Below are 13,308 nucleotides of genomic sequence, written 5' to 3' on the forward strand. Positions count from 1 at the left end.
GCAAACACTGACAAGCTCAGGCTAACTCGGATTATGTCTGTATTTTATATTATGTTCTTTCCTTCACTAGCCTTCTCCCCCATTATCTTGATTTTTATTTCAGTGCTGTTGGTATATAAAGCCTTATTTTTTTATATGTAAATATAATTAAACTGAAGGGTAGGGAAATCTTAGTACATATGTGGCCAATAGCTTGGGGAAATATTTCATATACCTTAAAACTTCCAAATTAGTTACTTGGGTATTAAGTTTGCATGAACATGAGGGCCGGCTATGAATTCACCAGGTTTGGAGTAAACCTATGTTTAACACAGTCTTGGAGTGTGCATGAAGATAACTGGATACTCAATTATTAACATCAATTTCATTATCCTTGACTGGCATTCATTAAGAACCCACAGGGAACAGTAAACCACTCTCTGAAAACAAGTATGCTTTTCTATCCTAATTAAATTTATGTTCTAAAAGTGAAGCTAAGAAAATATAGAACTATAAAAATATTGAGATAAGTCTTATTGTGGTTGCTAAAATCTGAAACAAAAAAAACACACAATATTTACATTTTAATAAAGAGCTTTCCAACATATAGTAAATATGCTGGATAATGTCCATAAGGAAAAGCTACTGGCAATTCATTTGTTGTGCTACCTGTGAATAATCATGTCTGTCAACCTGTGTGACAATTTATTAAATGAGTGGAAATAACTATGTTTGAATATATATAGCCCAAGTTTTGGAGAAAATACTTATTATCAGAAAAAAGTATGTATTCTTGTGTTTTTCAAGCAAGATATTGTCTCTAACTATGTAATTGTGATTAAAGTAAACAAAAATAAGGGGCTGACATCTAATTATATATATAGTTACTTCAATTAATTTTTCTAATTACCATTTTCTGATTATAATTATTACCTAAAGTTCATGTGACAGATGATATTACTATTTCTGAGAAGCTGATCAAGTGGCTTATCCAAGTGACCCTGGAAGCATCATGATCTATAGATATGTGTAAAAGTTCCCTGTTACCTCAGTGGGTAGTACGGTGGCTCAATGAGACTCTGATCACTATGTATTCGGTTTTACAGGAGCACTTACATGTTTTCATAAAAAGAATCAAACTCATCTCACATTTGAAAGAAGATATTTATAAACTGTTACTAATGTCAATAAGAGAACTATTTCCAATTTAAAATTTATAAGGCTGTACCTTAAGGTGAAAGAATACACATGTATGAATATACTTATATATAAATATTTATTTATATTTACACACACGCACACTTCTAAACTGTTAAATTTGGGTGTCAAATTTTGAATAGAAATGGGCATATAAAGTCTTTAAAATTATATTTACTTGTTGAAATTGCTTTATTTAATGTATTCCATTTATACATTGGGGAAAAGAATACATGTTTTAGCTATACTGTAGCTACATTTTAGAAAGGTTTTGTTTTTTGTTTTTACTAAAGTATAAATTATATACAATGAAGTGCACATATTTTCAGTTGTTTTATACATGTATACTCCCATGAAACTACTGCCCAAATCCAGTTACATTTCAGCACACAGAAGGCTCCTTTGTGAGGCTTCCTAATCAATATTCTTTTGGAAATTTAACCACGATTCTGAACTCTTTAGATAAGTTTTGCCAGTAACAATTTCTTTTAAAGCAAAGCTATTATCTCTCCAACTAAAATCTAAAATGCAATTTTTTTTTAACAAACTCAAATATTACTAGAGGAATCACATTACATGGCCCATATTTTCTTTTTTGTCATTTGTGACAGATCCTGTTTTGACATTACCACATGGTTTTACCACTTCTAGTCTTAATTATTGTGGCTCTTGCATAACTGAAACCTCAAAGAGTGATACAGAAATATTCTATGATGTTCTTATCATACTTATTAACCTTTTAAGTGATTCAATACACATTTAATGCCCCTTATTAGTTAATGAATATAAAACATCTAGTATATAGTAGGAGTCTGGAAAATATTAGTTCCTTTCCTGTAAATGAGAAGATAGAAACACAGAAAGAAGGGAGGGAAGAAAGGAGGGAAGGAGAGAGGGAGGGAGAGAAGGAGGGAGGAAAGGAAGACAAGAAAGAAAGAGAGAGAGAGAGAGAAAGAAAGAAAGAAACAAACAAAGAAACAAAGAAAGAAAGAAAGAAGAGAGAGAGAAAGAGAGAGAAAGAAAGAAAGAAAAAAAGAAAGAAAGAGAAAGAAAGAAAGAGAGAGAAAGAGGAAGAAAGAAAACATAACTCAATTTCCAAAATCTTGGCTCAAAATACCCTAAAAATAAGAATCTTGTTTTCACATTTTATTTCCTTCTCCCCTGTGGCAAGAATAAAATATCTTCCCAAACACCGAATAAAACCACAAATGCAGCCAATATGGAAGAAGTGGCACGGTAAATGAAAAGGCAAGGGTGGATTGGAGAGTGGAGTCTTGCCAGGCTGCACCCTCAACATCTGGTGGGAGAAAGCTGCCAAGCACAACACTGTCTTTACTGGCAACTACTTTGCCATCTAAAGTTCTAACGTTCTGGAGAGCTGAAGATCTTAAAATCATAACCTGACATTATTTTTAAAAAGAAAAGTTTTTAATAAAAAAATTAACACAATCACTAAACAATAAAATATAAATCAGCTAAAAAATTGATTATTTTCATCTATGTGGTATCAGATGGCTAATTTGAATAAAATTTTCACTGAGTTAAATGGTTAAGGCAGAAAAAGAAGCAAGTAACATTGGCCTTTTTTGCACGGCGAGATGTAAATTAGTTGCACTAATCACTTTCAACTGGACCTTGACTGTTCTTCTTGTCTTATTCTAAATAATTAAACAAATATTTACAATTTAAAATTAGTTTGGATTGCTCAATAGAAAGATTGAGCATCCTCTACCTTTTTTATTAATTTTCATCATAAACATAGTTTTCTCCTATTTAATCTGTCTTGTATGAAGCAACACTAAGGATATCATTTATTAGTTTAATTGGTTCATTGATAATAGTAATGCAATGATTTATTTGTAATGCATGCCTTTTAATGATGACTATTCTTGAACATTTGCATAGAGGAATAAAGAAGGATGTAAAACACGAAGCAAGCAAGTAAAAAAATATATACAACTTCAAATTATATCAATCAGCTCTCTAAAATAGCTGTGCTGTTGACACATTCCAATCAAATATGCTGTCTCTCAATCATAAGACAATTATGTGAAGGATGTGCATTGGTTGGGAAAAGATCCAAACTCCTGAAATGTCAACTGCAGCTCCTCTAAGACATCATTTGCCTAGTCTGACAAGCACGCAGAGAAGCAGCAGTGGAACAGCAGTGCACTGTGAAGGAGACAGCCAGACACTTTCTTCCTTGTGCCTGTGGCAATACTCTGTCACCTAACATCACTTGCTGTACCGTTTGCTTGTTATTCTCAAGCAGAAGCATTGGAACATTGCTTGACTTGCTGTGGTTCATTCTAGTCTAGGAGTTCACAGCTAATAAACACAACTCTTAGTACTTAAATGTCTTTGAGGCCTGGGCTGAGATCTGGATGTAAGTACAGCAGGCGGTTTGGGGGTGTGGGGGGGCAGTAAGAGCAGCTTGATGTAAGCTCTAGGCAATGCCAGGTGAAACGGCTAGAAAGGGAGCCTGAGGAACTGAATAGAAGGAAACAGCTGTGCATGCCTCTGTTTGCAGTTCTATTTTCCCTGCATTCTCAGAGAAACACTCAGATATGGACCTATATATACACATATGCTTGATCAAAGAGATTAGGTAGCATAATGCAATCATCAGAAAGAGGATGGTATTTGGTGTGACACAAATTATTACTCAAAACAAAATTACCTCTTTCATCACTACTCAAAAGCTTGCTTGTTTTATTTGGGCTAACTCTGTAGGAAATGGTTTCTAATCTTGGCAAAAAGAGAAGATGGGAGGAGAGGAAGGGAGCGAGAACAGAAAATGAGCTCTATGTACTGCCCAGAGCACATTACCTAGTGCCTGTAAATACGATCCAGCACAGATTGTAAGAAATCCGAACTCACTCTTCAAAGCTGATTTGGTAAAAATTAAACGTAAGTGCTCTTCTTTGCCCAGAGGAAAGCCAAAGGAGAATACCCAGAGTGGTGCCCTGAATTACTGAGATGAATCAAGAACCTTTTGAAACCTGTTAGGATAGTATATGCTGTAATACTGAGCTCTTTCAGTTTTTTTCTTAAACCAACAGCATTGGACTCAGCGAGAATATTTTATATTGAATGCTGTGACCTTCAGAATATATCGGTGGAGAGAGAGAGGATTGTGTGTGTGTGTGTGTGTGTGTGTGTGTGTGACTTTTTTGCATGCCTAAGTGAATGATGGAGTGTTTATCAGTTTCTGCTTGCCTGATGCGTGCATTTTTTTGTGGTTCTTTTAGTGAAGACATGGCCAAGGCATGGGGTGTAGTGAAAAGAGCACAAACTTCACTGCCATTCACTATGTGTGTGACTCTCTGAGCTTAAGTTTCCACTGATATTAAAGAAAGACATTTACATGTTCCCTGCAGAGCTGTAAGGAAAAAATAAGATCTTTTATACTTTGCAAACAATAGCATTTACAGCATGCAAACAATGTCAGCTTCCTTAATCCACAATAAAAAGCCTCAAAGTATTCTCCGCAAATATATTTTATATAAATATCTGTGTTATTTTAAATATGACAAAATCACTGAGCCATCCCAGAGTCCCTCGAAGGTCACACTTTAACGGATCATTTTTACATATGAGGCCATCACATTTTTGTCATTTCTGTATTGATGTGGCAAGTTCCTGGGGCTGTACTCTCAAACTCTTGGAGTTTAATTATTAAAGAGCTCTTTTTGATGAAGAGGACTCTGATATATGCATTTCAGAACTTTCAAATATCCTATAATATCTACATTTGATATGTCATCATTTGGTTTCATTCTTTGAACCTTTGCTTGAATTTCAAAAGATTTATATTACACAAAATATCACAACTTTCATAGTTCAAATATCTAGATTAATTGTACACTTAAAAAAAAAAGTGCTGAGGAACAAATCAGTGATTACTGCTTCTCAACTTCTTTACTTGAAAGAAACAGAGTTCAAAAAGCTCTAATTAGGATGAGTTTAGGAAATTTCAAATGGGTTGAGGCCACAGATTCAGATGATTGAACTGTTCCAGTAAAAAAATAAAAGGTAAATAAAGACCAATATGATCAAGAAATATTATTCAAAAATGGAATTGGTGAGATAAAGAAGTCTACTGTGCCAGGTATTACTCAAGCAACACATAATTTAGTGCTTTATCTTTATTACCAAATTAATAATAAACTGCTATTGTCTTTAATTAGGTAAAAAAAAAGTCAAATTAACTTAAAAATCACAAAAATTATGATATTAAAAAAAAGTTTCCAACATAACACTCCATAATTTGGCTGATAAAAATAATCACTTCCAACAGGACAGTCATGGACGTCCCTTGTTTAGAAGGTGGGTATCAAGGAAAGCAGAATACCTATTTCATTTATCTTCAGAACCTTTCATAGAAGCATATAAATGTTTAAAAAAAAAGATGAATTTTAGAGTTATTAAATTTAAAAGACATTTTTTTAGACTCAAAACAACCCCAATTTAAGGGAAGTAGCAGAAATTCTTTATCTCCCATTGCTGTTTTCTGCCTATGGCAGTCTTTCTTAAATTTGGCTACAAACTGAAATCACCTGTAGCCATATCAATGAATCTGGACCATGGAATGCAAGCTGAAGTAATTGTGCCTCTCCTGGAGAACATCTTAAATGATGGGACAGGCCCTTATCTTTTTCCATTTCTTCTAGTTGAATGCAATGTAGGGAAGCTGGTGTAGCTATCTTGGGTCATGAGCTTCCTTTTGGAATGGGGCCATGCACATCAGGGCAACAAGGCAGAAAGAGCCTGGGCCCTGGCACCATGCTTACCACATCAGCCTGGTCTGCCCATCTGTGGGCTTTTACTCAAGGGAGAAAAAAAACTTCTATCTTGCTCAAAACACTGTTATGGAGGTTTTTCCTTCTTCTTACTTTTGGCAGATACTAGCCTAATGTGATACAAAGGTCTTAAAAATTTGTACTCAATCACATTTCCCTGTCAAGTTGGTCAAGACAGCCCATGAATGAGGTTTATGAAGTTTACTAATTGCTTCTTCTGTACTCTTCTTGCTTTGATTTCCTTCCTACCTGGCTAAATTTAATTTGTTCTTTGACTCAGTCTTCCCCAGCCACGTGTATCATCCTAATATTTTCTCAATTTTCTATATTCCAATGGCAATTATTTTCTGTAGTTCTTTTATCACAAGATTTTAATAATTGGTTCAAATAATAATTGAATCCTGGATGACCACCTATTCTAGGCTTCTGACAGCTTTTTAGTAGTTAAATTTTCCTATATAGATTTAGTTTTCTAGAAAGCAAGGACATTTTTTCTTCGAATTCTCTACAGTCTGGATCATAGTGCATACACATTTTATATGCTCGATAATATGTTTGCCAAATGGAAGAAATTCCAAAAATGAACTTTCTCCTTTTGGATGGATTTATATACCAACACCACCCCTCCCTCCCTTATCATCATGAATAAATGTGTAATCTTTAAATGAAGAAAATATTAATATATTGGTGGAAATATATTATTATATATACATATTTAGTCAATGAGTCAAGGTGAACTGAATAACCAAAAAATAAAGTTAGTATGATAGTCTTAAAAACAAGAGCTGTTTAAGAATGACACATTTTTCAACATTAAATGTTCCTATAGTAAATATTATGATGAAAATTTAAAAACCTAGAATCTCTTCTATGTGACTATTATGAATAAATGATATTGACATAAGACATAAATCTGAATTCTTTCTTAAGAAAAATTATTTTTCTTTTCAATGCTTTTCTTTCGAGAACACTTACACTGTCAGCTACTATAGTATGAGCTGTTTCTTTAAAACTTGTTCCTATTTCAACCATTTCTTTTAATAAATTTTAATGAGCTCTTTCCATGTATGACACCAATGACTTGTTAAGCACCAGGAAGAACAAACATGTGAATAAAACAAGATCCTTGTCCTTATTTTGAATGTAATTTCTACTTACCTGAAGCAGATGCAGATGAGAGGCTGAGGAAGAAGCTCTACTCAAAGATTATCTGTTTTGTTTTAATTAATGAGTCTGACAAATTACTCTAGTTAGATGACAGGTATCAAAAAAGACAAAACAAAGCACTCACACACACAGATAGAGACACACTTGCACTTGACTATCAATTTACAAAGATAACTTATTGTCTCATAATTATAAGGTATAACCATGCAAACACATTTCTGCTTATTCAATCAACTTTGATTAGTTCTCAACAGGAAATGAAATTCTCTAATGTAAATACGATGGAAGTTTTACAAAGTTGCAAATATATAAAAGGTAGAAAAGACTATTAGCCATTTCCTTATCATCTCTATACATTAAAAAGCATATGGGAATCAACTGAAAATAAGATAGGTAATATCCCAAGAATTAAGTGTATTAAAGTTCATTGTTATAGACTAGAGATCTCCTTAAGGCAATAATGTTTACCACTTTTATGTTACTAAGGTACTGTTGATCCATTACTGAGCAGCTAAAAAGAAATGATGTGGACTTACTTCGATGCTGAAGTACCCTCTGTCCACATAGTCCCCTAAGAAGAGGTAGCGAGTGTTGGCAGGAGATCCCCCCACTTCGAAGAGCTTCATCAAGTCAAAAAATTGTCCATGGATGTCCCCACAAACTGAAAGAAACAAAGAAATTCATTTTATGGTCATATTATGTTAAGACTCTGAATTAGATAATAAAATTACAAAATGTTGGAGCCAGAAGTAATTTAGAGGTCATCTTAGCCAAAACATTCTTTTGTAAAACAGGAAAATGAGACAGATTCCAAAGTTAATTAGTGGCAGATTTGGCTCTAGTATCTAGCTCTATTAATTCACAGATTAACTGGGAAAATAAAGATAATAATAACAATAATGGCTATTTTTATTTTGCATTTAACAATTCTGCATCAGACACTGCTAAGAAATTTATACACATTTCCTAATTTAATATTAATAATGTCGTGGAATAGACAATTCCTTCTGCAGATAAGAGATGAGACAAAAAAAGGTTCACTTATTTGACATTATATATATACAACTGAAATCTGAATGTGTAACTACTACATCTTACTGCCTCCTGAAGGAAAAAACTGTTGATATGTATCGTAAAACTTAGTTCATTAAATCTAAAAATCTATCAACTAAAAAACATATCATTATATTAAAAAAATCATTATATTACCACTAAGAAAAAAAACAATTTAAATTATAACGAAGTATTTTTAATAAGATACACTCTAATATCAAATGTTAAAATGAATAAATTAATCATGAAATGAAAAAAACATCCTGTAAAACAGAGTAAAAAAAGGTCACTGGGAGTTGATATTTAACTTTCTCTTCTTCTCTTTTAAATCAAAATTCTCGAAAGAGCTATGTAGTCTCTTTTCAAAAACCACTTATTCAGTACTTTTTATTTCATTTACTACTTTCAAAATCCTAAAAAACAAAACAAAAACAAAAACAAAAAAAACACAAATATTATCTCCATTATGCAGGTAAGAAAATAGTGTAGCTAAAGAAAGGCTATGTGGCTAGGCAAGGTCACTGGTAAACATGGATGATCCAGGGTTTAAATTCAGATTTGCCAAATTCAAAGCTTTTTGCTGTCAATCACCATGTTATAATATTTTTTATATTTTATGTTTTCTATACATATAGATGTTTAATATTTTAAACTAATTTTTCAGTTAAATGATAAACAAGATGTGGCTGTTTCCTGAACACTAAGAGGTTCACAGAATGAATGTATCGGTAAATAGTACCTTACTTTACTGGGCTATTGTGAGAATTAAATGTGTTAATATTGTAATTGGCATAGAAGAGTTCCTGGAACCTAATATGGATCTGGCAAATGTTATATCAAAGTGGCACTTCAAAATAGTAGTATCTAAAATATTGATGTCTTAGAGAAGATGGGATTCTGGTGCCTGGGGTTGGAGGAAGATGTGGAAGGCATTCTGGAGCATCTTCTTCACCTTTCTTGCCCCTTCCTAGCCTTTCTTCTATTTTTGACCCCTTCATTTCAATTCCTGGCCATAGCTGAAAATTCAAGGATAATTATTTTTCATTTCTCTATGTCAATGACATAAATAACAAGACACTGATTCAGGCTGTAGACTATAGGTTACAAGTTAAGTGATTTTTAGCTACTGACATAAAACTGTGGCATAATCTGGCTGCCAGAATTACAAAATTTTATAAAAATGAGGCTCTAGACAATGAATGCAAACATTAAGGATATCTTTGCTTTCGTTGGAGTACAGAAGTAGATTATCATGAATGCAATTTTATAAAAACTGGAAAGTGAGCTCTTCTTTCTGGCCTATAATAACTATGTGATGAGATAATCTCAATGATTTATAAAATCAGTGCAATTATTGGATCTTGCTTGATGATATAAAACAGCAGAGCAAATGCTATAAACTCAGCATGGAAAACAAAATAACCTGAAATCCACTTACTTGTATGATGGCCACATTATCACTGACTTTACCTTAGAACACCCACACAGTTCAAATCATGCTTTTACCGTAAGGACCACTTACAATAATGTTCAGTGAAGGAAAACAACTTGCACACAAATTATAAACAAATTCAAAGCCCAACAAAAGAAAACAGTAAATCAAATAAAAATATACTTGAAAATTGGAGATATTTTATTAGGGAATTTAAGGAGTTCCAAAATCATTTTTTAAGGTAGAGCCATTTTAGTTAGCCACCATCCCAGTAATCCACTTGTTCACTAAATGCCAGTCTTCTCTGTTCCCTAAAGCCAAGTTCCTTTCTTCCTTGGATTTCCACAGGCTGACTCCTTTTCACCCATTATGTCTCAGCTACATGGCATGTGTGCAAGATGGTCTTTCCTGACGACCCTGTATAAAGGAGTTACCTCTCTCCGAAGTCATTCTTCATCTCACAGTACTTATTAGTTACAGGAATTATCTTCTTGATTTATTTGCATGCTTATTTCTTCCCTGATTCTCTCAATTGGGATATATCCTCTAAGAAGCTGGGTAATTCGTCAGTCTTGTTCACTGTGCCTCAGTGCCAAGAACAGGACCTAACCAGTAGGTACACGAGAAGCATGCACTGCCCCAGGATTTTTCCTCTAGGCCTGTGCTGTACTTAAATTTAGAAATTCATTAAGAAATTCTCTAACTTCACTAAGAAGTTAGAGATTTTGAGGTGCCTTTGGGATAGACAGAGATGATCGATAGGCCTGTGGAGTTTGCTTTGGTGGAAGCCAAAGGCCTTCGACTTGTCTGATGGTGCTTGTTTTGTCTTTCTAAAATCACACCTTTCAAAACAATGTTCAAGACTGGGGTAGAATGTAGGGCCCCCATGCATGTTATGGTGATTTCCTTACCTGGTTCTACATCAGAAACGCTTGGGGAGGTTTTGAAAGTACAGATTCCTGGACCCTGAATTAGAATCTCCAGAGATACGGATTTATAACAAGCTCTTAGATGATTCTTATCTACACTTTTGAGCCTCTGACTTAGCACACTCAGCCCATGTGGCTAAATTATATGTGAAGGAGATACGCACTAGAAAGGCAACTTCTTTCAATGCCAACTCCAGGTTAGTGTGAGATTAGGATTTCCTATGACGGGAAAGGATAATACTGAAGTGTTTCTTTGATGGAGTCTAGAAGAGAGGGATGAACCTAAGGAAAGGAGTAACAAAGATCAAATTTCCTTGGGCATTTGAACTCAGGACTTTTGCATTTCAGCTTTAAGATAATGGATTTATCCCAATGTCCTGGTATCTGGGAACATTCACCATTATGATACCAAACTTCAGAAAGAAAGTGACCACCATACTGAGGTATCCAAGAGGTATCTATACTTAGGTACCCAAAAGAGTGGAGGGTAAAGGCGATCATACCACACAGAGGAAAGGCTACCTCTATATGATGCCATGGCCTCCATCCTCCATCCTCTTGGGTATCTAGGACACTGGTGTCCCAAGAGAAGTACAGTGCAACCAATGCCAGCTAATGAAGCAAGCTGCCTGCTTGGTTGTTTGCAGCCTCCAATTCCTCATGAGATTAGGTCTTTTCATCCTTTTTTTTTTCTTTTTTATAATTTTATTTTATTTTAATTCTTCAATTTTTATTTTTCGATTGGAATTGACATTCCATATTATTTTATATTAATTTCGGGTGTACAGCCTAATGGTTAGACATTTATATAATTTATAAAATGTTTCCCCTGATTAGTCTAGTACCCACCTGGCACTGTACATAGTTATTACAATATTACTGACTATATTCCTAATGCCATAATTCACATCCCCATGACTGTATTGTAACTACCAATTTGTACTTCTTAATCCCTTTACCTTTTTTACCCAGGCCCCCCAAACCCCTCCCATCTGGCAACCATCAGTGTGTTCTCTGTATCTATGAGTCTGTTTCTGATTTGCTTGTTCATTTATTTTGTTCTTTAGATTCCACATCGTATAGTATTTATATGACATCATATGGTATTTATCTTTCTCTGACTTATTTCACTTAGCATAATACCTCTAGGTCCATCTATTTTGTCTCAAATGGTAAGATTTCATTATTTTTATTTTAGGCCCTTTCATCTTCAATGTCACTTAATTTTAACAGCACTTCTAGAACAACCAGGCTTTGACAGATTCTATTATACCTTTAAGGCAAGCTCATTCTTGACCACTATATACCTCTGCTCCCTGCATTTCCTTAGCTCCCTATTATTTTCTTTTCATTCCCAATGGAACATTGCTGGTGGGGTGGGTATTCAACTAAGGGCCAACACTGATAGAATTATGATGTCAAAAAAGTGCCAATAACAAAGAACCACAACACAGGTAATGAAAGCACTCCTTGTTGTCATATGATGTTGAGTGGACTCTGACTTCTGGTGACCCTATGAATGAGTGATGGTCACAATGTCCTGCCCTAAACAGCCCCGCTCAGCTCCTGTAGACTTATGCCTATGGCTTCTTTCATGGTGTCAATCCATCTCATACTTGGTCTTCCTCTTTTCCTGCTGCCTTCTGTTTTTCCCAGCATTACTGTCTTTTCCAAAGAACCCAGTCTTCTCATGATGTGCCCAAAGTAGGACAGCTTCAGTTTTATCATTTTTGTCTCCAGCGATGTTTCAGGTTTAATCTGCTCTAGAATCACCTGTTACTCTTTCTGGCAGTCCAGAGTATCAGTAGAACTCTCCTCCAACATCACATTTCAAATGAATCAATTTTTTTCCTATCAGCCTTCTTCACTGTCCAACTTTCGCATCTGTACACACTAATTGGGAATATGAGGGTGTGGATGATCTTGGCTTTGGTCTCTATTAACACATCTTTGTTCTTAATGATCTTCCTAATTCTCCCATTGCTGTGCTTCCAAGTCTCAGCCTTCTCTTGGTTTCTTGGCAGCAGCTCCATTTGAATTGATGACTGAACTAAGGTAAGCAAAATCTTGAACAACTTCAATGTCTTCCTTGTCTATGTTAATATTTTGTATTTCTTTCGTAGTCATGATTTTTGCCATCTTGATGTTCAAATGCAGTCCTGCTTTGGCACTTTTCTCTTTCAACTTCCATCAGAAGTCGTTCCAAATCATTGTTAATTTCTTCCAATATGATAGTATCATCTCCATACATAAGTTATTGATATTTCTTCCACTAATTTTCAACTCTCCCTCCCCCAAGTCTACTCAAGTTTTTCATATATGTTCTGCATAAAGATTAAACAAATAGGGAGTTAAAACTCACCCTTGTCTGACACCTTTGCCTATAGTAAACCATTCTGTCTCTCCATATTCTGTCCTGACAGTGGCTTCCTACCCATAATAAAGGACCAATACATAACCACCAATATACAACCACATTACAAGACCATCATTCGAGTCTAACATCATGCCTAGTCTCTATGAAAAGAGTCATCCATCTGACTGAATATTCTGAAAAAAATTGTTACGTCTTCAATAGATTATTAGCAGAACTGTACATATTTCATCAGAAATGTATAGAGTTAGGCATTTAATGAAATTAGCACATCAAAAATAATGAAATCAAAAGTTTTTCTTCCTAGACCATTGTAACCCTTATCCATTAGCAGTGTAATGTGCCAAAACATGGTGGTTATCTTCCCTGTGAGAA

At 34.5% G+C, this 13,308-nt stretch overlaps 1 protein-coding gene across 3 annotated transcripts in view; it reads right to left on the minus strand.

Annotated features, from left to right (window-relative positions):
- The window catches only part of PPP3CA (protein phosphatase 3 catalytic subunit alpha), a 279,943-nt gene that overhangs the window by 61,337 nt on the left and 205,298 nt on the right, over positions 1-13,308 (minus strand). For all 3 annotated transcript variants that reach the window (XM_039848669.1, XM_039848668.1, XM_039848670.1), the window contains exon 3: positions 7,682-7,806. In XM_039848669.1, coding sequence (XP_039704603.1) covers positions 7,682-7,806 — 125 coding nt within the window. The remainder of the gene's footprint in view (positions 1-7,681; positions 7,807-13,308) is intronic.

The sequence above is a fragment of the Pteropus medius genome, unplaced genomic scaffold, assembly GCF_902729225.1.
Source record: "Pteropus medius unplaced genomic scaffold, Ma_sr-lr_union100, whole genome shotgun sequence".
Taxonomy (NCBI): Eukaryota; Metazoa; Chordata; class Mammalia; order Chiroptera; family Pteropodidae; genus Pteropus; species Pteropus medius.